Source organism: Petromyzon marinus, chromosome 1 (assembly GCF_048934315.1).
Source record: "Petromyzon marinus isolate PM22_M1 ecotype Great Lakes invasive population chromosome 1, UKy_Petmar_22M1.pri1.0, whole genome shotgun sequence".
Taxonomy (NCBI): domain Eukaryota; kingdom Metazoa; phylum Chordata; class Hyperoartia; order Petromyzontiformes; family Petromyzontidae; genus Petromyzon; species Petromyzon marinus.
This window is the reverse complement of record NC_133667.1, coordinates 24221712-24249552: the sequence shown is the minus strand read 5'-3', so window position 1 is coordinate 24249552 and position 27841 is coordinate 24221712. Positions and strand designations below refer to the sequence as shown.

Genomic DNA, 27841 nt, shown 5'->3' with positions numbered 1-27841 from the left:
CCTATTACCAACCCCACCAGACCTCAGGTGCGGGGAGATATTTTCCGGAGCTCAGCCGCAGACAGCTCCACCTGAAATAATTCCCTGGATTTAATCGCTCCATCTCCTCTTCGCTTATACGTCCTCTCGGACGCGTTCCACCCCTTCCTGGACTGCCCATTATTCTTGGCCACGGTGATCCCTTATAAGCGACGTGACCCGCCCAAGGCCACTCACTTTTTATTTAAGTTTAAATTATGTCATCCTGAACCCGTGCGTGCACGTTCACAGTCATCGTGGCTTAGACATCTCGCTGAATACGGTCTCGGTTTCGCTCAGGTAGACTGGAGTATGCGTGTGGCGATAAGCCAAAGCCGCAGCGAGAGGAATACTGGATGCGGTGTGCCGAGCCCGAACATATGTACAGGATCGCTGCTCGATGCGGACGGCCCCGGCCGAATTGAATCCCTGGGTACAATTAGATACTGTACGTACTGCATGCAATCACATTGCACAGTTGTGAAATGCACGTGCGGCGGGCCACGTTTGTGCGTTTGCACGTCAAGTGCAGCAACGTCGACAGGAAAAAAATATACGTCTCGCAAATGTTGTCCACAAGCTGTCGTCGTAGTGGCAGTAGGCGAAGGATCCATTTGGAACGGCCGCAGAGCAGTGCATCTGATCTGTCAGCACGAGAGAACGGTCCGCGGAAGCGGCTATCACGGAGCTGCCTTCAATCGACCTCTGACTGGATATTTAGTTTTCTTCACATTTAAAGTGCGGAACGAAATTTAACGCTGGGGTTTTTTATGTGTGTGTGTGCTTGCATTCATTGCAATACGAATGCCACTCACCTTGGCTTCAATTGAAGGTGCACTTCAAGCGATTGACATCAAATTACTAAAACAGAGATAGGACAATAAAAGTCCTGTGATTGGGAATAACGAATTAAAGCGGTTAGCGTGTGTGGAACATGAATCCCTACACGTGAACATTTCACGAACGCAATGTCATTTGCAATCAATGTGTGCAACTAATATACTACGACTACTAACCACCACCTCCATGGCCTCTCCATGTGATGTGAAGGGCCATTGCCCGAAACGTCGCTCACTACTCCTACTACTACAGGAGAACTCGTATCCACGGTCGTATTACCAGCAACTACAGTACTCTCATCCACGGCCTTTGTATATGGTTGGTGAAAACGACTATTATCCGTTATTTTTTCGTCAATAGAAGTCGGAAAATTCGTCCTATTGTCCGCTTAGGCTATCTACAAATATTTACCCACGCGAATAAGAGCAGTAAGAGTAATATCGGATAAGAATGATCCTATATATATAGTTTTATTTTATTTTAGGGCAATGTTATTGACGGAAGTGTAAAGTATATATATGGTTTATTATAATAAGACTTAAACCTGCAGTGTGTAATGCATGCATCCAATCGGGTGCGCACGAATCGATGGCTTTTCGAAATATGCAAATATTATGCAAAACGCGGTGCTAATAATTAATTAATGGCATGCTCATATTAAATTCATACCTGTCAACCCCTTATCAGTGCCCTACTTATTACAGACCAATTCAGGCCTTGTTGGTCACCCCGTGCCCCTTATAAATCTCAACGTTCATCCTACAAAGTCGCATCACAAGGGGAGAAACACAAACATATATTTAAAAAAAATTGCCCCTATTGAAACGTCTGTACGCCGTATGGACCTGAACACTCAATTTCCTTGTCCAAGAATACGGGTAAACCGTGTGGTTTGACAGGTATGTTAAATGCAGGGGCGGAGCCAGGGGGGTGACAGGGTAGACAATTGTCACCCCCGAAAAAAAGATTTTAAAAAATCGAAAATCTGAAACATTCTGCTATAAGTGTACGACACTCGGTCTGGCGGACTCCGTGCAACTGCATTGTCAGAGTGTGTCGCCAACCGATGGCGTCTAGTTCAACAGCCTGACTCTCTAATCATTCTTGGTTCTTTCGGTAAAGTCACGTAACAAGAACATTTTCCTGTTGTGGTTTTCCTACCTGATGATGATTGCTTGTGTTGCAGTCGAAACGTCGTGAGAATTTTATTGTTTTATATTTTTATTATTTTATTGTTTCCCTTCTACGTGACTTTACCGCAAAAACCAAGAATATGAATCCCTGCAGTCACGAAAGCTTTATATCAAAATTTAGCCTGACTCTCTAATCATTCTTGAAATTAAAATTTGTTGAATGTCACCCCGGGCCGAAAATCCTGGCTCCGCCCCTGGTTAAATGTGTGCGATCGGAGCGAATACAATTTGCGCAATCGATAAGAACGGTGAACAATGCAAAAAGGGAGACGAAACAATCGATTACCGGAGTCAAATTGGGACAATGGAATCTCTGGGAAAGGTGTGAGCCGACACACCCAGGGGACATCATCATCATCGCCATATAGCACGGGAGTGGTTAATGCTGTATTGTAATGTGATTGCACATCCTTATCCACTGCTGGATGAAGGCTTAACCCACGCCGTTGGGGGGGAGGGGGTTGTTTGACCATACTTCACCACGTCGAGTCACTGCGGGTTGGTGAAGTGGTGGAGGGCCCAGAGGATCGGTTCAGAATTCACTCGCCACCGATGTGAGCCGCTGCCGGGAAGCAAAACGCAACGGCGCTGCTCAGCGGTGGTGGAGTGACTCGTGAAGGTGAGAGAAGCCAGGGGACCTGGCTCAGATATCACTCGCGACGGATGTTTGCCTTGGTTTGGAATCGAACTCGGTTCGCCGGTTTGTATACGGTTTTTACAGTACGTCACTGGCTTTGTTGCCAACAGTCGCTACAATCACATCTGTTGTGTACGTGGTGTAAGCGTGTAAATGTAAACCTGTGTACTTGTGAAAAAGCAGACTCTTGCATGGCTCTCCGTACAACTCGGTAAACATGCAATGTTGGGGGCGATTTGGTTAGAAACTGTTGGACCAAGAACGTTTGCCCAACGTTCCAAGGTTACTGGGACATTGATTCGTGTCGTTGGTGTAATTCCACTTCATGCAACGTAGGAGCTCGAGGGATGGTGGTCGCTTGAGGGGAAACCTTCATCCAGCAGTGGATTGATCGTGGCCGATGATGATCAGAATGTTGCACGGCAGCTTTGCTGTGTTGTGTTGTATATAGTGCAGTGAATACATCCACGCTCGCTGCTCCAGGGCAAGCTGCCTATTACTTATTTAGTGTGGCCTAGATCAAGAAATATAACCTAACATCTGAAATAAAGTACTGTACTGTGTATGTATGTATTACTTTGACGACCGAATCGAGTGCGCAGCAGCAGCTGCTTGTAAAAAAGGAATGCAATTGAATTATAAACAGCGGTGGGGTTTCACTTGGAAATGTATTCGCAGCTTTCAGCGCCCCGTGACCCGCAGCCAAATTAATTTAGAGTCCCCAAGTCGTTGAGTATTCATCTCTCATTTCTATTCTGCAGGGCAGGGGTGGGAACCTTTACCCTTCTGAGGGCCGAATCGTCTTTATCCCTCTGCCAATGGCAAGTCTTTGCCTTAAACCTTAACCATCTTGTCCGATCTCGACTTCTTAATTTCGCTGCGAGCCCCCCTCGGTTGAAGAAGCCAGGTAGCATCTTCTTCTGTTTCTTGGCCTCTTTTAACGTCAAACATCCTTGCAGAACGTCGTTGGTCAAGTTTTCACCTTGGAAAATGTGCTGCCCAGCGCATATTTTGCCCCATGTATATTGTTTCCGGGCCACTGTTTAAAAGTAGTAGGCATTATGTGGCCAGGGGCCAAATGGAATGACTTACTAACTATATAGCTAATTTCCAGAAGCTACCTGGCCACAAATGATAGCTGATCAAAATTTATAGCAACCAAAAACACATACAGTGAGGGAAAAAAGTATTTGATCCCCTGCTGATTTTGTACGTTTGCCCACTGACAAAGAAATGATCAGTCTATAATTTTAATGGTACGTTTATTTGAACAGTGAGAGACAGAATAACAACAACAAAAATCCAGAAAAACGCATGTCAAAAAAGTTATAAATTGATTTGCATTTTAATGAGGGAAATAAGTATTTGACCGCTCTGCAAAACATGACTTAGTACTTGGTGGCAAAACCCTTGTTGGCAATCACAGAGGTCAGACGTTTCTTGTAGTTGGCCACCTGGTTTGCACACATCTCAGGAGGGATTTTGTCCCACTCCTCTTTGCAGATCTTCTCCAAGTCATTAAGGTTTTGAGGCTGACGTTTGGCAACTCGAACCTTCAGCTCCCTCCACAGATTTTCTATGAGATTAAGGTCTGGAGACTGGCTAGGCCACTCCAGGACCTTAATGTGCTTCTTCTTGAGCCACTCCTTTGTTGCCTTGGCCGTGTGTTTTGGGTCATTGTCATGCTGGAATTTCCATCCACGACCCATTTTCAATGCCCTGGCTGAGGGAAGGCCGTTCTCACCCAAGATTTGATGGTACATGGCCCCGTCCAACGTCCCTTTGATACGGTGAAGTTGTCCTGTCCCCTTAGCAGAAAAACACCCCCAAAGCATAATGTTTCCACCTCCATGTTTGACGGTGGGGATGGTGTTCTTGGGGTCATAGGCAGCATTCCTCCTCCTCCAAATACGGCGAGTTGAGTTGATGCCAAAGAGCTCCAATTTGGTCTCATCTGACCACAACACTTTCACCCAGTTGTCCTCTGAATCATTCAGATGTTCATTGGCAAACTTCAGACGGGCATGTATATGTGCTTTCTTGAGCAGGGGGACCTTGCGGGCACTGCAGGATTTCAGTCCTTCATGGCGTAGTGTGTTACCAATTGTTTTCTTGGTGACTATGGTCCCAGCTGCCTTGAGATCATTGACAATATCCTCCCGTGTAGTTTTGGGCTGATTCCTCATCGTTCTCATGATCATTGCAACTCCACGAGGTGAGATCTTGCATGGAGCCCCAGGCCGAGGGAGATTGACAGTTCTTTTGTGTTTCTTCCATTTGCGAATAATCGCACCAACTGTTGTCACCTTCTCACCAAGCTGCTTGACAATGGTCTTGTAGCCCATTCCAGCCTTGTGTAGGTCTACAATCTTGTCCCTGACTTCCTTGGAGAGCTCTTTGGTCTTGGCCATGGTGGAGAGTTTGGAATCTGATTGATTGATTGCCTATGTGGACAGGTGTCTTTTATACACGTAACAAGCTGAGATTAGGAGCACTCCCTTTAAAAGTGTGCTCCTAATCTCAGCTCGTTACCTGTATAAAATACACCTGTGAGCCAGAAATCTTTCTTATTGAGAGGGGGTCAAATACTTATTTTCCTCATTAAAATGCAAATCAATTTATAACATTTTTGACATGCGTTTTTCTGGATTTTTTGTTGTTATTCTGTCTCTCACTGTTCAAATAAACATACCATTAAAATGATAGGCTTATCATTTATTTGTCAGTAGGCAAACGTACAAAATCAGCAGGGGATCAAATACTTTTTTTCCCTCACTGTACTTCTAAATGTGGAGGGAAAAACTGGAGGACCCCGAGAAAAATCGACGCGACCACGGGGAGAACATGCAAACCCCAAATATACATGCGTCAGAATCGGGATCGAACCCACGGCCTCCTGCATACCAGGTGAGGGAGTTAACATCTCGCCACCGCGGCGCCCTGATGATGTGGCGGGTGACATTACGACCGCGGACCATAGCCTCACCACCTCCACTACAGTTTATAAATTCAGCATTGTTATGTGTGGTTCGTTGAAAGGAGTTGCTCCGCTTACAACTGAAAACAAGGAGAACTGTGAACCTTATATGGACACCAACATTGTGAGAACATTTTTAGTTTCCAAAATGCTAATTTTTTTCCCCGAGTGTGACCTAACCCGTAGATTTGGCAAAAAACTTTTACGAGTGATCAATTGATTTGTTGTGTTTGCTTGATAGAGATAGCTACGGATTTTAAGATTCTCTTGCTGGTATTCAATATCTTAAATGGACTTGCCCCTCCCTACATTCATGACCTCTTTCAGCCATATATTCCATCAAGATCATTAAGATCCTTATATTGTGCAATGCTCACTCTCCCACGGTCTAGGCCTCACACTTGGGGTGACGGTGCCTTTGCATTTACGGCACCTAAACTCTGGAACTCGTTGCCCTTCGAGGTCAGGACTTCCCAGAACACTACAAATCTTCAATTATCGACTAAAAACATCTGTTTAAAATGTCGTTTCTCTTTAGTTATTTTCAAACGTCTTTCTCACTTCTTATTTCCTTGGTTGATGTTAACTATTTCTGCCTTTTCATGCATACCATAATCAGAATGATTTCAAGATGTTTGTTTTTATCGTAATTATCATTCTTATATAGCTTTGAGGATTCATTAATGTAATAATCATACCAATCATGATGTATTACAAAGTGTTTCATTTCATCACTATCATAATTGAAATAACTTGCTCCTGTCATAAGAATGTGGAATTTATATCACAGGCCAACGACCAATGGTAGTGCAGAGATAAATTAGACTGCTCGTTGAAGCTCATTACAACAAAGAGACAGTAATTTACACTTTGGTTTGACTTTGACGACTGTAATTGCAAGGCACAATGAAAGGCCCTCTAATTATAATGTTGGCTTCTGTCCTTGCGAGGGAGAACTTAAGGCCCCATGCTGCATCCACGCAACATTTTCCTCCAGCAAAATAACCCAAATGTGCCCGGTCTCATCAACTATCAGAAGCCCAGCAGGCTTGAGCCTGGTTAACATTTGGGAAGGGAGATTGGCTGAGAATAGTCGGCGTTGTGCACTTGGGTGTGCAAGTCGGCCATGACATAGTCATACAGCAATTCTCGATTTCACCTGTACAGAGCTTTATACCCCTGCAAATACATGAGGAGTTTTTTTTTAAATCAGTACTGTACTCTGCAGGGTTTCCTCTCCAAGTCAAACGTGAACTTTGGTCATCCTCGCAGTGGCTTTTTGCTCGTAATCGAGCAAATATGGTCAATGCATCGCGCATTTTAAGATGTGCTTCTGAGCCGTCTGGAACGCTCTTCTGATATTAGGAAGCGACTGGAGCGATGCACTTTTAAATCTAGATTTAAAACGTATTTCTTTAAAACGGATTTTTTGTGTTGAGTTTGGTGTCCTTCTTCGACCTCCGATTTGCAAGGTTGGTTACGTAAGGTGGGAAAGAATTTCAATATACATACGTACATACTCGTAAATGGCCAAATATCCCACTGCAGGATCCTTCTGAAAAGTGCCTTGAGGCTCGGTGAGACTTTCATTGATTAAAAAAGGGGGAGAGGAGATGTTAATACTTTCATTGTATTGTCATGCGAAGCGGATTGCTCTATCTGCCAGTTTCTCACAACCACCAATGTAAAAATGCCGGTTTCAGACAACCTATAATGTGATTCTCATGAACCTTGGGCTATACGGCTGAGAGTTTGGGATTTTATGAAGGGTTAAGGCGGCACCAGGCGGTGGGGCATATGCTCCGCAGCGAATTAATTTGGGCGAATTGCTTCATGGATGCTCGGAGTGTCCTGGAGTGCGTGGCATTTTGCTTTTGTGCTGTATATACATGAGTTTAAACAGGTTCCGCATCTAAACGAGATTACAGCTAAGTGCATTTATATTGACAGCTGCAGGATGGAGAGCCATGAGAATTGAAAAGCATACAATAACCTCCTACTGTAATATTTTAGTTCCTCCTCACAAATGAGATTATTTTTTCCCCTCAAACCATATACTCTATTGCCTACGTCGACATTGAGATAACATTACATTTTTGTTAGGTAATACTTTCGTACTGTATGTAGCCAACCATGATAATCGGAGGTGTTGGGGAAAGACAACAAACTAAACACAAAAAGCAGTTCTAAAGAAATTCGTTTTAAACATAGATTTAAGAGTGCATAGCTCCAGTGGCTTCCTAATATTGGAAGGAAGAGCGTTCCAGACGGCCTGCAGGAGCGCATCCTGAGAGCGCGCGATAAAAAAACATTCTACTGCGGAGGGAGCTGGTAGCAACGTTGGGTTGCTCGGTCAATGGCCAGGGTCAACGGCCAGGGTCAACGGCGGCACCACGTGGTGTATTTCGCACAATATGTTCGATGGTTAGGACTGTGCTACGAGTCAGATGATCCGAGTTTGATTCCCAGCCATGGCTAACATCAGCGGTGAGGGATAATGGCTGATAAGTTGGCACAGTAGCGGGAACACTTGTGCCTCACAAAAAAAAGTACCTGGGTTTAATTCTCGACTTGGGTTGTTTTCTGTGTAGACTTTGTATATTCTCCCCTTGTTATGCATGGTTCCGCAGTTTTCCTCCCAAAGCTACAAACATTGTGAAACTGCCATTGGACAAAACATCCCAATGTTTGCGCGGGTCTTCCTTTTGGATGTTAGAATTTATTATTTTTTAAAAGAAAATGTTGGGTCGTGGGAAACATTGATTTTAGTTGCTGGAGAAAGACTTTCTATGGGAGGGGCTAATGCTTACCCCATACACATACTGTAGGTTTGAAAGGCCATAGAGGGAGAGGTGGGAGGAAACCCAGTGGGGCAGTTTGCCATGAGCCTCAGAAAAAGTTCAGGATGCGTCAGAAGAGGCTTCATGTGGGGTTTATCCTGTGGCTTTAAAAAAAAACCTTCTGCAGCCTCGAGGTTAGAAAGTGAACCTGCTTGCTGTGTTTCCTCCTACAGGCACTGCCTCGTTACCCTGCAGGTGTTCCTCCTTGGCCACAAAATGTATTCATCTCCTTGTGATCCATCCATTCTGCCTCGGCCCCCAGATAAGAACACTGGTTTAAGAACTCTAGAATAACTCCCACAGGCTTGCTGCAGGCATCATTAAAATCGAGAAATGATATTACAATAGCGGCACTGGCTGCATACAGAACTACATGTGTTGGGATGTTCCTCTGATAAACTCCGTGAGGCTGTGCAATGTAGTGACACTAGCTTACAGGCGGCTGCTGAGCACTGTATTTGTAATGCCTCCTGCACGGTATCCATTCTACAACGTGCCTTTTTTTTTCAATTTAAAACCCATTTACTGCATCATATAAACATTCATTCCATCTAATTTAAAGGACGTATATACATTTTGATTTAAAGCTTTCGTGACTGCAGTGATTCATATTCTTGGTTCTTTAATAATAAAATATATCTAAAACAATTGTTGTTTTATATATATTTAATTTTTTTATTGTTTCCCTTCAACGTGACTTTACCGAAAGAACCAAGAATATGACGTATATATAAAAACAATTATTCTGCCCATGAATAGGATAGGGTTTTTTTTGCAAGGGCATAGTAATCTCTGCCCTACCGATTTTCTAATTTTTTTTTTGTAACAGCACAGACAACACTTATTTGAACAAAAAAAAGTGAATTTGAAATCTGGTATATGTCAGGAAGCAAGCATATGGTCGAGTCGCAAAATAACATAACTTCATTTGCATATAAATTGAACACTACTCCTGGCTTTCGCGTGCACATTTATTTGATAGACTCCGCTAATAAGTCATTAAAATTGTATTGTACGGTAAATGCACTGCATGTGACGCGGCAGGCTTCGCCCTTGCATCACGTTTGCGCGCGTTTTAAAGCGTTAACAGCAACTCGTACGCAGCAGGCTCAAGCCGTGATCGGAGGGCAATTCACATCGTTCCTAAGACGGTGTTGTGAGCCCACAAGCACTAAATGGCGATGCCTATAATCACATGATCGCGTAAAGGCTCCCAGGCGTCTGCTTATGGTGCTCACTTGTAGTCTGTTATCTTCTGCCAATTTACAAACTGCCCCCCCCCCCTCCCCATGAGTATTAATGTATTTTTTGGGGGGTAACTGGGGAAATATAGCCCACCGCAGGGAGGTGTGCAGATGCTGCACTTTGCTTTTGGTTAATTTACATGTTTTTGGTTAATGTACATGTTTTAGAGGGGGTGGCCGCAGTGAAAGAGTCTCGTAGGTGCAGCTGCTGTGCGTATTCGTGAATGCTACCAAAAGATACCCGCTATGCTTGGGCGTATGTATTGTTAGTCGCTTGTTAATCATAGTGGTTATAACATGCTGCACTGTGAACCCAGCGACCCAAGTACGATTCCCCACCATGCACTAACCAGCATGGTGACGTATGGTAAAAATATATATAAAAATCATGACCGACATGGCTTGTGGAAACCTTTCTTATCCACTGGTGGATTCTGAAAAGATTTAAATGATTTTTTTTCCATGTATAAGACCCGGGTCAATAATATAATCATAATATACTTAATTGCACAGGAAGGCCTCATTGAGGACCTTGCATCACGATGTTTGGCCAATTCCATTTTAGTTATTCATATTTTAAACGTTGCATTTCAATCAGGGCTTACATGTGTTTAATAGGAAAAACATGCTTAACCATCATCATTTCCATTACACACTGCCTTGTAAGTAAACATAATAAGGTTTTTGGCAATGGCTTTTATTCAGAACTGATATATTTCTAGGGCAGTTATTCAATGCAAAATGACAACTGTGACAGCCCAATTGATGTAAATTCGCATGGCGTTCAAATATAGTCGAGTCTGAATATAACTGCAAAAAATCTGAAAAATTTTTTATCGCTGAGGTTCTCAAAAATTACAGCCCACATGACAGAGTCAGCCTGAAGTACCAAATTGCTTCAAGCTCATGCCAAACGCTTAAAAATATATGATCGCAGTCATCACTGAACCAAGTAATTAACCTCCTGCAGAGTGTAAGTCTGGAAAAGCCTGGTGGACATATATAATTCATATTGATTCTGAGTGACCAAGTGAAGGAAATTGCGCGTGAAGCTTGCAGTTGACACCCTGCATCTGTTACTTTATTGTTTTGGAGTGTCCGTGCATTTATAGTTGTGGAGTTCTGCTGTTAGTTTGCCATTGTAAACCTAGGGTCGATACAATGATTACCACTTTGTAGGATGTCAAGTGGCCCTCACCCTAGAAATGACAATTCCAGCAGTGGCTCAGGGCCACCCCGTTGCTTATTTGAGCAAGGACACACGTTGACTTTGGCATGTGTGAAGGCCACCATGCATTTTAGATGGGGGACTACGGTCCACTGGCCATATCTTAATTTCATTTGGCCCTCGGCCACAGGAGGCCTACCACTTTGAAATGGCCCACAAATTATATATATCCACCGCTGCATTTTTTCCATATTTGGATACTAGAGCGGAATATTTTTTGACCTGGCAGGACGGTGTTTTTCATTGTAGCTCACTCAGTCACTTCTGTCACTGCAAGAGACCATTGACCCCCAGGTGTGTGTTAATGTATGGCCTGCGAAAGGTATTTGAAAGTCCTGTATGGTCCTCGATAAGTAAAATGTTCCCCACCCACGCCATACGTACAAATCTGATGTCCTCGTGTATAGTTGTGGGCCAACTCATGTTCTATAGCTGTCTTAATTAAACTTTATTGCATACGCTAATGAATGGTGTATAATTGGCTCTCCTGTCTAATCTCCACTGGTGTGTCTATAGTGTGGCTCAGCACGCAGGAACGCACAAACGCAGCTGTGCAAGCAAGGCGAATTAATTAGACTCGGCTAACGGCATTTCCGTGGCACTCACACAGCTGACATAATTTTAAAAAACCTTGGCGTATAATCAACCGTGTGACCGAGATGTCTTTTAAGATGGGAGATAGATGAGCGTGTTGGCCCCTGGCTGTAAATCCATACTTACAAATGGGGGTGTTGGATCATAAAGAGATGGGGGCATGATGTTTGAGAGAAACCATGTGGTGAGGAATGGATCAGTGGGGAGTGTGTGGCTATCAATCTGAAAGCGAGGTTAGTGGATCATGCAGAGGGTGGGGTATTGTGATGTTTGCGAAATATCTATATGGTGGGAGATGGATGAGTACGGTGGAGTATTCATAATAAAAGTTTTTGGGTTAGATCGCGTTATTTATAAATGTGTAGTAACCCTCCACCACCCGACACGGCCAATCAGCAAAAAAGTGTCACGTTGACAAAAGACAAATAGTTCACTACTTTAGCCCACCGGTGTGTTGAAGAGTGAATCCACCACATTTACACTTTGAGTACGACGTTTCGCTGGTAATTACATCCAGCATCATCGGGCAATTCGCCAGAATGGTAAAGCCCTCACTTGCTCCCGGTCTTAAATAGAGCAGCAGGGTGACGTCATCATTTAACTAATTCAGGTGCAGTGATTTGAGGCGGAGGGGGGTATTGTAATCATATAATCGATTGGTAATCAGTCAATGATTATTATTAGTAATGAGTTGTAGATTAGTAGTCACAACCATTGAGTTAAATGATGACGTCACCCTGCTGCTCTATTTAAGACCTTCATACAACACAAAGTGCATTTGCCCAAAATATCACCGAAACGTCGTGAGAATTTTATTGTTATTATTTTAATTATTTTATTCCCATTCTACGTGACTTTACCGAAAGAACCCAGAAGAAAAATATCACCTGTTATATCTTCTCTTTAAAGATAGTGTTATTGACAAATGCGTCGAGTTTTTGCAAAAGTTTATTCATTGTGGTTGTGCACCACAAGCAACACTGCATCCCCAAATAATTCGTGCAACATGGACATTTGCTATCTTTACCCTTACAGGACCATACTTTTAATGCTCCAGGAATTATTGTAAAAAGCTGTCGGCAGCAGCAGTCTGGTGAAGTTTTATTTTACTAATCACTAATTTTTATTTTACCAGGTAAGGCCCACTGAGCTATACAACTCTTTTTCACAAGCGACCTGGCCACAGATGATAGCCCAACGAAGTGGCTTATCACGTGGAAATGTATAGCAGCCACTGGCTCAGTGGGGGTGGGGTGGCACGTGCCCCCCCTCCCCCCCCCAATGATCCGATCGAAATCCCTAATTTCGATCGGATCATTGGGGTTTATTAGTAATAGATCGGCATTTTGCGACCCCCACTGCCACTGTGTAGCATATTATTATTATGTGCCATGGACTCTATGAGATTATAGGACAATAGTCTGAGTCTATAATTGGCAATAAGTAACGGTAAAGCAGTTATAAGTGACTCACAGAATTGTGCGCAGTTGCGTACACAGTACACGACTTCCCTGAAGGCATCAACACCTTCAGTGAGCGTGGTGCCGATCACACAACGCGGTTCGAATTCGACCCTCGATCGATGGCTGCGCCATCGTCGCACACGCGTCGAATAAACAGCAAGGGACAAGTCCTTACTTACAAACAACTCCTCTATCATTTATCATTGCTGGAGGGGTTGCCCCCCTCTACCTGAAAATCCTGACTCAGCCATTGATAATGTGATTGGGGAAAAAACTGGAGAACCCGGCAAAAATGCCACGCGACCACGGCTAGAACACGCAAACTCCAAATATACAGATGCATGGTCGGGATCGTAACCCACGACCTCCTCCATACCAGGCGAGGGAGAGAACGTCTCTCCACCGAAGTGCCCCATTGTCAAAGTATGGTCAAAGGACCACACGCGGTGGGGAGGCCCTCATCCAGCAGTGGATTGACAAAGATATGTTAATGTCCTGTATGTATGCAAACACAGTACAGTACAGTGGTACTGTAGTTTTTCACTTTCCCGAACTTTGCTCGGGTTTATTTTCTCAAGGCGTTTCAGACTCTCATTCAGCTTAAGGGTGATGTCATCCCTCGGGCAGCTCGACCCACGTGTTCCCTCCGGCTGAGCATTACGTCACCGCGAAGGATCACGTGGCAGGCTTGCCACGCGTGAAGGAGTTACCCCTATCTAGACTTACCCTCCAGGTCGAGGGTTTTTTTTTAAAATCATCTCCAGATGCAAAATCGTTCTTGGATGGAATTTGAGAAAACGAGGTTTGGGGAATGTTAGGCAGCTGTTCATTTTGTCCAAGTGGAAATACTGTTAGTTATTCTTTAATATGACTTTCAGCTCACCAGAACTGTATGCCAACAAAACCCCTAATTATTGTACAGTACAATTGACATCTACATAAAACAATAACTAGAATTTACGGCCCTTTCTAAATCCACTGCTGGATGAAGGCCACCCAACGCTGTCGCCCATGGGGGTTGTTCGACCATTCTTCATGGCACATCAATTGCTGGTGCTGTAAGCTGTGTTTGGACAAGTGTATGCTATATTAAACATTCACTGCCATGATCAGTTATTTGGGAGATGACAATACATTGAGATGGCATGTCTCATGCAAGAGAGATTATATAGAAAATGCATTTTCTAAAGATAGTACTATCTAGCCCAATAGAAACACGTTTAGAGAAAATTATATCTGAAATGCGTGTACCTTGTGGCAGATACGGACGGTACTGTAATACATGGCTGAGAATTTATTGCATTTAAAAGCATGCGCTGATGGCCAGCAGTCGAGAATAATGGTGGAGTGGCAACCAAAGAAGTGAATACGCCTGAGAGGATGTCTAAAGTTGAGACTGAGCGATAAAATCAGCTCATTTGCATGGATGAATTGATGCATCGCAAGACCACGATAGATGGCATGGGGGCTCTTCAATCAGCAGGGGCTGATGATTGATTAAAGAGGAAAAAAACTGTTTATGAAAATACTGTGCAGAGGACTTTGCATCAGTTTCTCAAGTCTCCTTTGTGTTTGAGATGTTATTGCAGAACTTTCAGAAACATAGTGGCTTTAAGTTACAGCCTGTGACTCTTGGCCAAGTGTTGGATCACCCAGGAAAACATTCAGTTGTCAAATACATAAATACAGTCCACGTGGGCCAGGGATTCACAATCTGGGTCACATTTCCTGTTGGCACAGTTGAAAATTGACGTAAACACTCACTAGCAGCTATTATTAATCCACTGCTGGATTAACTCCAATTATTGTACAGTATTGTACAGAGTGGTCCAGATTTCTTGTGACTCCCATTTAATTGTCTAAAACTTAATCATTTAAAGTAATATTTATTTTAAACAGAAACTAATATGCAAAGGAAAGAAAATAGGGGTCGATTAATTGGGGTTCACGACATCAGGAACCACCCTGTATATACTTTTTGTCACATTTAAATCAGTTGCCAAAAACTGTACAAAGCTTTAGACGTTAGATAGGGTTACACGACTGTACAGTAGTGCATTTACAAAAGGGTGCACATACCTCCAGGCTTGGAGAACGTTACTCCCATCACCAAGACTTCACCAATGCAATGGAACACAAGCCCAGAAAATGTGAGAAATTCCAACTAGCTTTTCCAAAACTTGACTAAGTATAAACATGTCTTGAAATACAAATTACAGACGCCCCATAACTTGTTTTAGTGATATGTTACAGTACTGTAAGCACTGCACTATGACCAAATCACTCAATGTGCCCGATGACGTAAAATATTGTAAACTGAGCAGGTTTGACCCTGGATAGCATTTGGACAGGTGACCAGCATGCTTATCAGGTTGTTGAAGGCTGAGGGGGGCAAGTGGTGGGCAGCAGAGGGCAGTGGAGCATAAACCCGAACTGACCAGTTTGGTGAAGTACGGTCAAATATCTTATATGACCTACTCGGTGTGGGGAGGCTCTCATCCAACAATTAATGACAAGGGGTTGTACACGTACATGTATATGTCACAGAGAAGCATAGGGCATGGACAGGCACACTTTTTTTTATTATTACGCTCAGAGGCAGAAAGAGGGATATACATGGATCACAAAACACACACAAGTTGAGACATGCAATAATTTTGGATGTGAAGAAAAATAATTGCGCTTGAGTCAGGACACGTCTATCAAGGCTTTGATGATGGCCAGTGGTTGAGAACAACAATGGAGTGGCTGTCGAAGGAAGGATAACATGCCCGACTGGGTGTCCAACGCAGGGATTGAGCAATTATGTCAGCCTGTGTGCAGAGGCTGGATATATTGTTGCATTGCGAGTCCAGGAGAGATGGTTTCAATTTAAAGGGGGGCTTCATTCATTCAGGAGTGGATAAATCATGGCGAATGATGACAATGATTGATTGGACAGTTGAATATTGCAGTATACCACAGCAAGACAATAATGGTTTTTAAAAAATTTCAGCTGATAGAAAAAGGGCTGCATTTTATAAATACTACATTTTTTATTCTTAAAGTATGGTATGTTTTGGAACTTCATCTGAAGGGTTGCGTTGGGCTATGTACTGGTGGTAGATGCATTGATGCAGGAGTGTTCTATAAAGCCACTCTGTACATATACAGTATTTGTTATGTAAACCAGAATAGCGATAGAGTAGTGGCGATGGTGGAGGGTTGCCGTGGTGATGGTGTTTGGGGGCATTGTAATAGTGGTATAGGCTACAGAATTGTGGACCAGTGGTGGGCTAATGAGTGAGTTTGGTGGTTGTATAAGACGTCTAACCCAAAGAAAACCTGTATTATGCATGATATTTTGAGTGTGCAGGTGGTGCAACTGCATTGAGGTCTATGGGCCGAACAAGTCCAGGCATTGGGCTAAAAATATGGGGAAAAATAACGGGAGGTGGAGCAATTTCATTCCTTGCACCACAGCTCATGCCAACCACACCACGCCACTGGATGGTAGTGGTGGTGTTGTAGCCTAATGGTGGTGGTATAAGTCAAGGGCTGTTGTGGTAGTGTTAAAGTAGTAAGAGTTTGGGAAAAGGTGGATGATTACATTTGTGTTTTTAGTGTTGAAGCGGGTGTTTATGAAACGCATGGAGGATTATGAGACTCGATGCGGTGGTGTTGGATCTGATGATGATGGTGTTCGTGGTAATGTTGGATGCCGAGAGGATTTTTAGTGATGATGTTTGGGATGGTAGCAGTACTGGTGGTATGTTACTGAATCTGCAGGAACTTGCATCACAGAGCTACCAGGGCCCTGTTTATCTACCTCGGCTATCAGAAAACCAGAGCAGAAGTGACCCATCCCAGGACCTCTCCTCCCCTTATACATCGATACATACAGGCACACAGTCCCCCAGCCATCACTACCAAAATGCCCGACCATATTAAATATACAGCACGGTATGTTATTGTTCTCATTAAAACCCTAATATGGATGATGTATTCTTTTCGTCGGCCCTGGCCCCTCTTCCGAGTTTTGGGCCCTGGGCCAAACCTACTGCTTGATCTTGTTTAAAAGGTGGGGAGGGATGGCACAGCAGTTGGTGATAAACTTTCAACAAACGTTAAATGCGTCAATTGTGAATTCTGAAAAAAAAAGCCAAAACTAATGATTCGTTTTATTGTGCCGTTCAGACAAATTGCATCTTACAATCACTGAGGAACCACAGGCGAGTTTGAAGGCTGCCGGCCAGTGAACCCTATGCCAACAAATTGCTCTGCAGTTCTCTATATATTGAGATGTTTTTTTTGCCAATTCGTGAGCGTTTATACACGTGGGAAGAGATCGGAGCACCGGGAGAAACCCCACACACGTGAGGGGGGCAACACTATATATCTCTAGAGCTCATCCCCTATTAAAACGTGGAAAGGCTGAGACTCATTTCTTTAACGGAGCATTTTTTGTTACTTTAATATAAGACTTTGGGGGGGGGGGTGGGCTGAGTCTTCAGCAGTGTTCTTGCTTGGCCCCCCAAATACAAAATCCGACCGTAAATATTGCTGAAAGCAGAGCCGGTTGATTTGAAATATCGTAAAAGGAAAATTAACATGTGAGCAATACTACCACTCTGTGCGTCTCCATCGCCCTCCAGGGCCTTCCAGAGCAACATTATCCCGGCAGATAGTGTCAGCAGAGCAATGACGGCGAGTCTGTCTCTGTGTGTTTAAGATATTCCGTGCGCTACGAAACCCGGCCACCCGATTTGGATTCCCGCTCACGGCCACCATCAGTGGCGATTATCTGAACCGTAACTGGGCCTCCCCTAGGTCGACTCGGCCTCAAATGAGTGCCTGGTGCGGCGCGTGGTAAACATCACCACTGGGAGAGACAAAGGCGGCCGGGTGTGGAGCTGGCCACCCCCGGTCGTGCACCGTGCCGGCCTTCGTAGGCGGTACTCGCTAACAGCACTTGCCCCAACCAGTCTGTAAAGGCTACACGGGGAGGGGGGGAGGGATCCTTTGTCTTTGGTGTGGAGAGCTCCCATGTGGATGGAGGAGGATGGAGGAGGAGGAAGAAGAGAGAATGGGGGGGGGGGGTGGGAGGAGAATGGGGGGGGGGGAGGAGGATGGAGGAGGAAGATAAAATGGGGGGGGGGGAGGAGGAAGGAGGAGGAAGAAGAGAGAATGGGGGGGGGAGGAGGATGGAGGAGGAGGAAGAGGAGGAAGAGAGAATGGGGGGGGGGGAGGAGGATGGAGGAGGAGGAAGAGGAGGAAGAAGAGAGAATGGGGGAGGAGGAGGAAGAAGAGAGAATGGGGGGGGAGGAGGATGGAGGAGGAGGAAGAAGAGAGAATGGGGGGGGGGGGGGGAGGATGGAGGAGGAGGAAGAAGAGAGAATGGGGGGGGAGGAGGATGGAGGAGGAAGAAGAGAGAATGGGGGGGAGGAGGATGGAGGAGGAGGAAGAAGAGAGAATGGGGGGGAGGGAGGAGGAAGAAGAGAGAATGGGGGGGGGAGGATGGAGGAGGAGGAAGAAGAGAGAATGGGGGGGGGGGAGGAGGATGGAGGAGGAAGAAGAGAGAATGGGGGGGAGGAGGATGGAGGAGGAGGAAGAAGAGAGAATGGGGGGGAGGAGGATGGAGGAAGAAGAGAGAATGGGGGGGGAGGAGGATGGAGGAGGAAGAAGAGAGAATGGGGGGGGGGAGGAGGATGGAGGAGGAGGAAGAAGAGAGAATGGGGGGGGAGGAGGATGGAGGAGGAAGAAGAGAGAATGGGGGGGGGAGGAGGATGGAGGAGGAAGAAGAGAGAATGGGAGGGGGAGGAGGATGGAGGAGGAGGAGAGAATGGGGGGGGGGGGGAGGAGGAGAGAATGGGGGGGGAGGAGGCTGGAGGAGGAGGAAGAGAGAATGGGGGGGGGGAGGAGGATGGAGGAGGAGGAGGAAGAAGAGAGAATGGGGGGGGGGAGGAGGATGGAGGAGGAAGAAGAGAGAATGGGGGGGGGAGGAGGATGGAGGAGGAAGAAGAGAGAATGGGAGGGGGAGGAGGATGGAGGAGGAGAGAATGGGGGGGGGGAGGAGGAGAGAATGGGGGGGGAGGAGGATGGAGGAGGAGGAAGAAGAGAGAATGGGGGGGGGGAGGATGGAGGAGGAAGAGAGAATGGGGGGGGGGGGGGAGGAGGATGGAGGGGGAGGAGGAAGAGAGAATGGGAGGGGGAGGAGGAAGAGAGAATGGGGGGGGGGAGGAGGATGGAGGGGGAGGAGGAAGAAGAGAGAATGGGGGGGGGGGGGGAGGAGGATGGAGGAGGAAGAGAGAATGGGGGGGAGGAAGAAGAGAGAATGGGGGGGGGAGGATGGAGGAGGAGGAAGAGAGAATGAGGGGGGGGAGGAGGATGGAGGGGGAGGAGGAAGAGAGAATGGGAGGGGGAGGAGGAAGAGAGAATGGGGGGGGGGGAGGAGGATGGAGGGGGAGGAGGAAGAAGAGAGAATGGGGGGGAGGAGGATGGAAGGGGAGGAGGAAGAGAGAATGGGGGGGGAGGAGGATGGAGGAGGAAGAAGAGAATGGGGGAGGAGGAAGAAGAGAGAATGGGGGAGGAGGATGGAGGAGGAAGAAGAGAGAATGGGGGGGGGAGGAGGATGGAGGAGGAAGAGAGAATGGGGGGGAGGAGGATGGAGGAGGAGGAAGAGAGAATGGGGGAGGAGGAAGAGAGAATAGGGGAGGAGGAGGGAGGAGGTTTCGCTGAGGGAGGAACGAGCAACGGGGTTGGGGGGTGTTTCAGCATCCAGCCACGGGTGGAGGGAGGACACAACGCCGGCAGCTGCTGGCAGGACACGAGTGTGCAGGCGCAGAGAGACAGAGAGAGAGACAGAGAGAGACAGACGGACAGACAGGGAAGCCAGAAGGACACAGGCATGGCAGGGTGCGGGGGGCACCGGGCCCTGGTCGCCCTGGGGGAGCTGTGCGACCCCGGGCAGCTTCACGCTGCCCTGGCCGACGTGGAGAGCGGTGAGATTGGGGGGGTGGTGTGTGTCAGGGACCCCCACGAACCCTCACTAACCAACCCCCAGTGTTGTGTGTGTGTCTGCGAGCTCCTATTAAAGGACGCGTGTTGGTGTGTTACCCCCTGCCGCGTTAAGGTGTGTAACCGAGAACGTTGGACTTGCACGCCTACCACTAACAATACACATGTACAACCACCCTATTACTTCACTGTACGCAGCACCGTATGCACACTGTGTAATGATCCAACAATGTTTGCGAGCACCTATTAATGTCATCTGTTGTGGGGGGGGGGCATTGCAAACACGCATACTGTACCGTGTACACAAACAGTATAGACAATGTACTGTATAAGCCGAGTTGCTCGTTGTATAAAGACTGTATATTATAGACTGTATGTTATAGACTGTGTGTGTGTGGTGTTGCTTGTTGTATAAAGACTGTATTATAGACTGTATGTTATAGACTGTATGTGTGTGGTGTTGCTTGTTGTATAAAGACTGTATATTATAGACTGTATGTTATAAACTGTATGTGTGTGGTGTTGCTTGTTGTATATAGACTGTATATTATAGACTGTATATTATAGACTGTATATGTGTGGTGTTGCTTGTTGTATATACTGTATATTATAGACTATATTATAGACTGTATGTGTGTGGTGTTGCTTGTTGTATATAGACTGTATATTATAGACTATATTACATACTGTATATTACATACTGTATGTGTGTGGTGTTGCTTGTTGTATATACTGTATATTAAAGACTATATTATAGACTGTATATGTTTGGTGTTGCTTGTATATACTGTATATTATAGACTGTATATTATAGCCTGTATATTATAGTCTGTATATTATAGGCTGTATGTGTGTGGCGTTGCTTGTATATAGACTATATTATAGACTGTATATTATAGACTGTATATTAAACACTATCTGTGTGGTGTTGCTTGTATATAGACAATATTATAAACTGTATATTATAGACTGTATGTGTGTGGTGTTGCTTGTTGTATATAGACTGTATATTATAGACATATATTGTAGACTATATTATAGACTGTATATGTGTGGTGTTGCTTATATATACTGTATATTATAGACTGTATATTATAGACTGTATATTATAGTCTGTATATTATAGACTGTATGTGTGTGGTGTTGCTTGTATATAGACTATATTATAGACTGTATATTAAAGACTGTATCTGTGTGGTGTTGCTTGTATATAGACAATATTATAGACTGTATATTATAGACTGTATGTGTGTGGTGTTGCTTGTATGTTATAGACTGTATATTATAGACTATGTGTGTGGTGTTGCTCGTTGTATATAGACTGTATATCAGACTGTATATTATAGACTGTATAATATAGACTGTATATGTGTGGTGTTGCTCGTTGTATATTATAGACTATATTATAGACTGTATGTGTGTGGTGTTGCTTGTATATAGACTATATTATAGACTGTATATTATAGACTGTATATTATAGACTGTATGCGTGGTGTTGCTTGTATTTGATAGACTGTATATTATAGACTATATTATAGACTGTATATGTGTGGTGTTGCTCGTTGTATATTATAGACTGTATATTAGACTATATTATAGACTGTATATTATAGACTGTATATGTGTGGTGTTGCTCGTTGTATATTATAAACTATATTATAGACTATATTAGACTATTATAGACTGTATATTATAGACTGTATGTGTGTGGTGTTGCTTGTATATAGACTATATTAGACTGTATATTATAGACTTTATGTGTGTGGTGTTGCTCATTGTATGAGTACCTGGTGCGCTGTGTGTAGTGAACATCGCTACCGGGGGGAGACAAAGGCGGCCGGGCGTGGTTGCTAAACCCCCCTTCACGTGTGCCGTGGGGGGCCTTAATAGGTGCTCGCTAACAACACTGGCCACAACAGTCTTGTCACATTCAACACAGGGTGGGGGGGGGGTCTGTCTTTGTTCTAGATTGTAGTGCCGCTGCATGAGACGACAATGGTTTGCGAGCGCCTATTAAGGTAACAAATCCATTGCGTGGAGTGTGTTGCATCTGTTAAATGTTGGCGTGGCACAACGCAGTCGAGGCTCCAACATTGTGACTTGTCTATGCCGTAAAGTTACTGTACAGTTATTGTATGAAGAGTTTGCTGTGCGGGGTGTAAAGTGCTGTTTACGAGCACCGATTTATTAAGGTGGTGGTCTATTACACGAGGTGTCCGTGGTAATGTCACCGCTTCAAACACAAACACACACATACACACACACACATACTAGACTCGCAGATTCATTTAATTTAGACTGGCATCTATTTACAGTACTGTTCAGACTTTGTTGTGTGTGAGATGGGCTCGTAAAGACGACGGTGTGAATGGGGAGGGAGTCTACGTGCTGTAGGTGACGACGAGAGGCTGGGAATTTATCTTGTGTTCGCATTGCTGCACGTTGTGTAGAGTTTGTATTAACATTAACGTCTTTCGGCGCTTAAGTTATTGCATTTAATGGGCATTGTTTTTTATCTGCATGCGCGTCAGCGGTTAAGGTTTCGAAGTAAACTTTGAAGTTTTTTTGTGTGTGTGTCCTGGACATTGAGAGTAAAGTGTTCTCAACTTTTTGACCGTGTTTACACAAAGCGTTCTAATGCGTACATATGGGCATTAACATCGCGTGCAATAGCAAATGCCTTTCTGTCTGTGTGGTGTTTTATTCTATGCTTTTGTTCAGTACTGTATGTAGTGAATGTATTTTAGCACGTGTGTGTGCGTGTTCCAGAACACAACAGCACAAGCATGTGTTTCGTGTCGAAGTTTCGTGTTCGCAAAACTTTAGTGTATATATAAACAACCACAAACAATGAAACGCGCCCAGCAGCGTAGTGTCACTTTTTACGAAAGTGGCTTTAAAATAAACGCGAGGAATTTTTTTTTATCCCCCCCCAAAAAATAAAGTCGCTTTGAAAGTTGCGCGTAAACCACCACCACCTGCCCACCCACCTAAACTTTTATTGGGACTTAAAACACCTAAACTTGTATTGGGACTTAAAACACCGTGTTTTTTTTGTTTGGGTAAGTATTTTGTTTGTTTATCGCACCAAGTTGGTTACGTTGATGAATGGGCCACACTCTTCCTCCTCGTCGTCGTCTTCCAAAGCAAGGCGATCGCTGCTGGGCCCGTTGGTTTGTTTTGTATTTAAACAGCCGCCGCCACTGCTGCTGCTGTCAACAATGGGAGAAGCCAAATTGAGTGGTTACAGAGTGGTGGTGGTGGGAGACACCGATACATAGGGCCGGGGGTGAGAAAGGGGCCGCCCTCTCGACATCCATCCCGGTTCAACAAGAGCCACCACCATCATCATCAGCATCATCATCAAACCACCAGGCACAAACTTCCCCCCGCCGCATCCCTACAATCAGGGCTTTAATTCATTACTAATCATAACCATTGACTGATTACCAATCGATTATATAATTACAATACCCCCCCAACCTCCGCCTCAAATCACTGCACCTGAATGAGTTAAATGATGACCTTGCTGCTGCTGCTCTTCTATTTAAGCCCGGGAGCAAGTGGAGAGGGCTTTACCATTCTGGCGAATTGCCCGATCATGCTGGATGTAATTACCAGCGAAACGTCGTACTCAAATTTTAAAGGATGTTGATTCACTCTTCAACACACCGGTGGGATAAAGTAGTGAACTATTTGTCCTTTGTAAAACGTGACACATTTTTTACTGTTTGGCCGTGTCGGGTGGTGGAGGGTTACGACACATTTATAAATAACGCGATCTGACCCAAAAAGCTTTTTTTATGAATAATATTGGTCGCGAAAGCCTACGTGTTAAACAGGGCTTTAATTTAATGGATCCTTTATAATTGGGATGCACCCTTATGGATAAACGCGCGCGGGTTTGCCCTGGGTGGTGGGCTTTTTAGAATCTCACTGGTAGAGTAATATTTTGAGAAGGGCAGCTGATTTTATGAACGTATGTTGAACTTCTTTCGCACCGTACGTAGCCAATCGTGCCTATCGGAGGTGCCTCACTGAGCCTCACGACTCTTTCATTGCAATTATAAATCGCGTGCGTTGCGAATCCTTTTCCTTTTTCCATTCTGGTTTGGAGAAACTAAATTTTTGCGGTAGACGTTTCCTACCGTCTAATGTACAGGACTTGAATTGGCACATATGCAGTGTTATCCAAATGATAAGCCACAGTTTTTTTCTCTACTGCACTTTAAAGTACAAGTTTGTAGCCGCATCTTATAGGCTGGAGGGTACGTGTGTGAGATGTGATCAGATGTGTGGCATTTTATTGACGCAGGGCACAACGCTTGGGCATGCTTGTTACTTTCTGGAGCATCTTATAATTTTCATTATATGGTAAGTCACCAAGGAAATAAGAGTATTAGTCTTATGTAGCCCATTAGACCTTATTGTTTGTACTTTCATGGATTACCTTTTTATTCATTCCTAAAGTTGATGTTTGGCTGTGCAGACCACTTTGCCAGTGAACTCAATGGTTTTCATATAACTGGTGCAACATGCACCTTGTGCTCCTCGAGTGAAAATCAATCAGTTGATCAATCAAGACCATCATTCACAACTATGTAAATCCCCATTGAGATGAAGTATTTGATTGGAAGGTGTGGCACACAACCCAGGTAATAATTTATCAGTAAAAGCCTCACTGAGCCTCAAGACTCGTTCTGAAGTGCCTTGAATGTTTGCTTGAGTATTTGTGCACATGGGAGGAAACTGGAATGCCTAGGAGGGGTAAAAAAAAAAACTAGGCAAAAAAGCGTATAATGCTCAATCCCAAATTAATAGGTCATACACCTACAGGTATATCGGTGCCCTCTAGAGGTGTGTGTCACGCACAATGCATCAAATGTATGTTGCAGGCAAAACAACGCTATGTGAAATCATGTACATCAAAATAATGAATGCACTAATAAATCATGATGTGTCCGGCAGCAATCTCCCCACGGCATAATGGCATTTATCAAACAAGGAAGCCACTCTCAGTCTCAAGAATATTTTTTTACTTCAGCAGAATCCTGCAGTGGAATGTTTGGCCAATTTTATCCATCAATACGCATTGCGTGTGTGAGAAAAAAAATGGGGGAACTTCGAGAATATCCATGCATACAAAGGGGGTAATACTCAAACTTATACCAGGATAGAATTAAGAATCCATTGATTGAATGCTATGATTGACTCCCACTCCCCTACTCTCTTTTGAGTTTCATATTCATATATAAGTATATAAAGTGCAAACATATGAATATGTTAACAGATATTACCTGGTATGTTGAAGTATTTATGGATTGCCATTTGTATGGCTCAGAATCGCTTGACTGTTATTAGGCTAGGCTGAATGGGAACAATGTGCCCCGCCCCTATGCGTTGGGTCAATTTTGGCCATTTCACTAAGCACATGAGTCCTGCCTACACAGGCAACTTGCAAGCAGATACAAGTGGCCTTCCTAGTGAAAGCCCTTCCACAGGTGGAGATTGCTAAGAACGTATGAAGTGAAAGGGACAGTTGTGTTTTTGATTGTGGGCTGGCAAGCTAACGCTTGAGTATCCTGCAGCTGTTGTGACAGCTCTCATTGGCAAGTAAATGCCATTGGAGTGCTATCTGCCTGGTCTCTGTCGCCTGTCTTTTCAAGTCGTATCTATTTACTGAATGGGAGCAGATGGCTGCAAATGTCTGTTTGATATACCGAGTCTGTGCTGTCTTTATTTAGCTCATTATTTGAATCACTTCCCTACCTCCTGTTGATGGCTAATGATTCACGGTCTGTAGTTCCATGCGCTTTTTTCCTCTTATTATTTTGGTAATGCATCATTGATTCAACATTTTTTTTTCCTGGTACGTGTATTGGCCCATTACATTTTTTGGCTCATTCAATGATTGCAGGACGCTATTAATTTTTTCAACAACTGAAAATCTGTTGCTCTTTTCCATATTTCCCCCACACTTGCAAGGCCAGTCCACTTGACTTGCGCACACTCTCTCTCTGGTCGCTGCCAAACGCTTGCCTGTCACCCTCACCCATTATCCGCTCACTGACTCATTCCCTTACTACTCTGTGCCTCTTACCGTGCTTTCTCCCCTGACTGCTTATTCTCGAGATATCTCTTTCAACACTTTTTTTTATAGCGGGTGATTGTTTTTGACTCACCCACTTTATAACCAACGCTTCACAAGTCTATTTGTAGATGTTACCACAAAAAAGCTGGTATTGTTGTGGGATATTTTTGCGGACAAAGTAATCGAGCACCCAATGAACCGTTAACTGTAGTTAAAAATCCGATGTGGTTTTCTCTAAAATACTATTTCTGTACCCATGATAACCACAATAGGCCTCTTGTAACTTTGCTGTATATTTTATAAATCGGAAAATTAGCATTTTTTTATCACCTGGGCTTTCTGTATAAAAAGCTTTGGAATGAAGCAATTTATTTATAAAAAAGTGTAATGCTGTTTGGTTTGTCAGGATGATCATGAAACAAATATCATATGCTGTATTTAATAACACAGAGATTATGTTTAAATGTTCATTACCATTTATACCAAAAATGAAGTGTCGATTGTGCACAATATACCGGCGTTACAAAATGAATGCTTTATGCTATGTACAGTGGACGGACAAAACTCCATGGCCATTTTAGTGAGCAGCTAATTCGTGCGTTTGGTGTGTTTATACAAGTGGATTGGAGATTACTCACAGCTGGCGCACACTTGGATAGTCAGATGGCCCCTCTCTACTCACTGGGAGCTGGCTCTTCAGCTCTGTAACCCAGCCCGCGTATACGCGCAGATTCTCGGGCAAACACACACCTCACTGTTGACTGTTGAGACATTCGTCATAGTGTCACATGTGGCTGGATAACAGTGGTGGCCTGTGTTTTAGTCTTCTAAAGCAAAAACTGCAAATGATTTGCAATGCTGCCGAGCCACATGTGTGAGAGAGTGGTTGCATTTTATAACGTGTTTTTTTTGTTCATGCGGTCTGGTGGCAGGGCAGCATTAGAGGTCGCGTTGTTGTGCAGTAAATTCCAGCGTCACTAGTCCAGTAGTTCATTCAGCGCCAGAGGTCGAGAACCTTGTCCTTACCGAGGGTCGAGTGTTACTTTCGAATACCCTTGGCGGGCGACACAATAACGCATATACTGGACATCTCCGTCACTTCTGTCGCTGCATTGACAGAAGTGACCGATCATGCTAAAATTATAAACACGTATCCAGGTTAAAAATATCTCCCCCCCCCCCACCCAGGAACTGATCTGTGCTGCTTTTAGGTGCTTGCAGTGAAGGATAAATATTGTTTGCAGCCAATTTCCAGAGTGGTACGCCTTCTGCAGCCATTGGTCATATGAAATGAAGTTGAGGGCCATATCTGGTCCTAGGATTGTAGGTTTTCCACCCCTCGTTTAAAGCATGACACTATATTTTGCATAGCTATTGCATCTCACAGCACACTGTGAGTTTGATGGAGAAATTGACGCAGCTGTTTGGTCTGCTTGCGGATTGTATATATCCCACGACACCATTTTCAAGACTGGGCTATTTGTGTGTCCATTCCATGGCCAGAGACTCCTGCCAAGTAAAAAAAAACAGGCTGTCCTTGTAAGCGTGCTGTATGATGGGTAAAACCAACGGAGGATAAACACATGCTAGAGACAAACATGGTAAATATAAGAAAGCAGCAATAGTGCATTACCATTTGCAGAATTTTATGCCATATTATACTTGGAACTTACACGCATAGAAACACACGCATATACAATGCCATGACCGTGCTGAACTT

At 44.3% G+C, this 27841-nt stretch overlaps 1 protein-coding gene across 2 annotated transcripts in view; it reads left to right on the top strand.

Moving 5' to 3' along the window:
- MAP1B (microtubule associated protein 1B) overlaps window positions 1–27841 on the top strand; it is a 96639-nt gene that overhangs the window by 219 nt on the left and 68579 nt on the right. Inside the window, exon 1 of one of the 2 annotated variants that reach the window (XM_032945871.2) lies at window positions 19765–20014. The exons of the other annotated variant lie outside the window; for it this stretch is intronic. Within the exon in view, the coding sequence (XP_032801762.1) occupies window positions 19921–20014 (94 nt within the window). The 5' untranslated portion in view covers window positions 19765–19920. Of the gene's footprint in view, window positions 1–19764; window positions 20015–27841 lie in introns of those variants that run through there. 2 annotated transcript variants of the gene reach the window in all.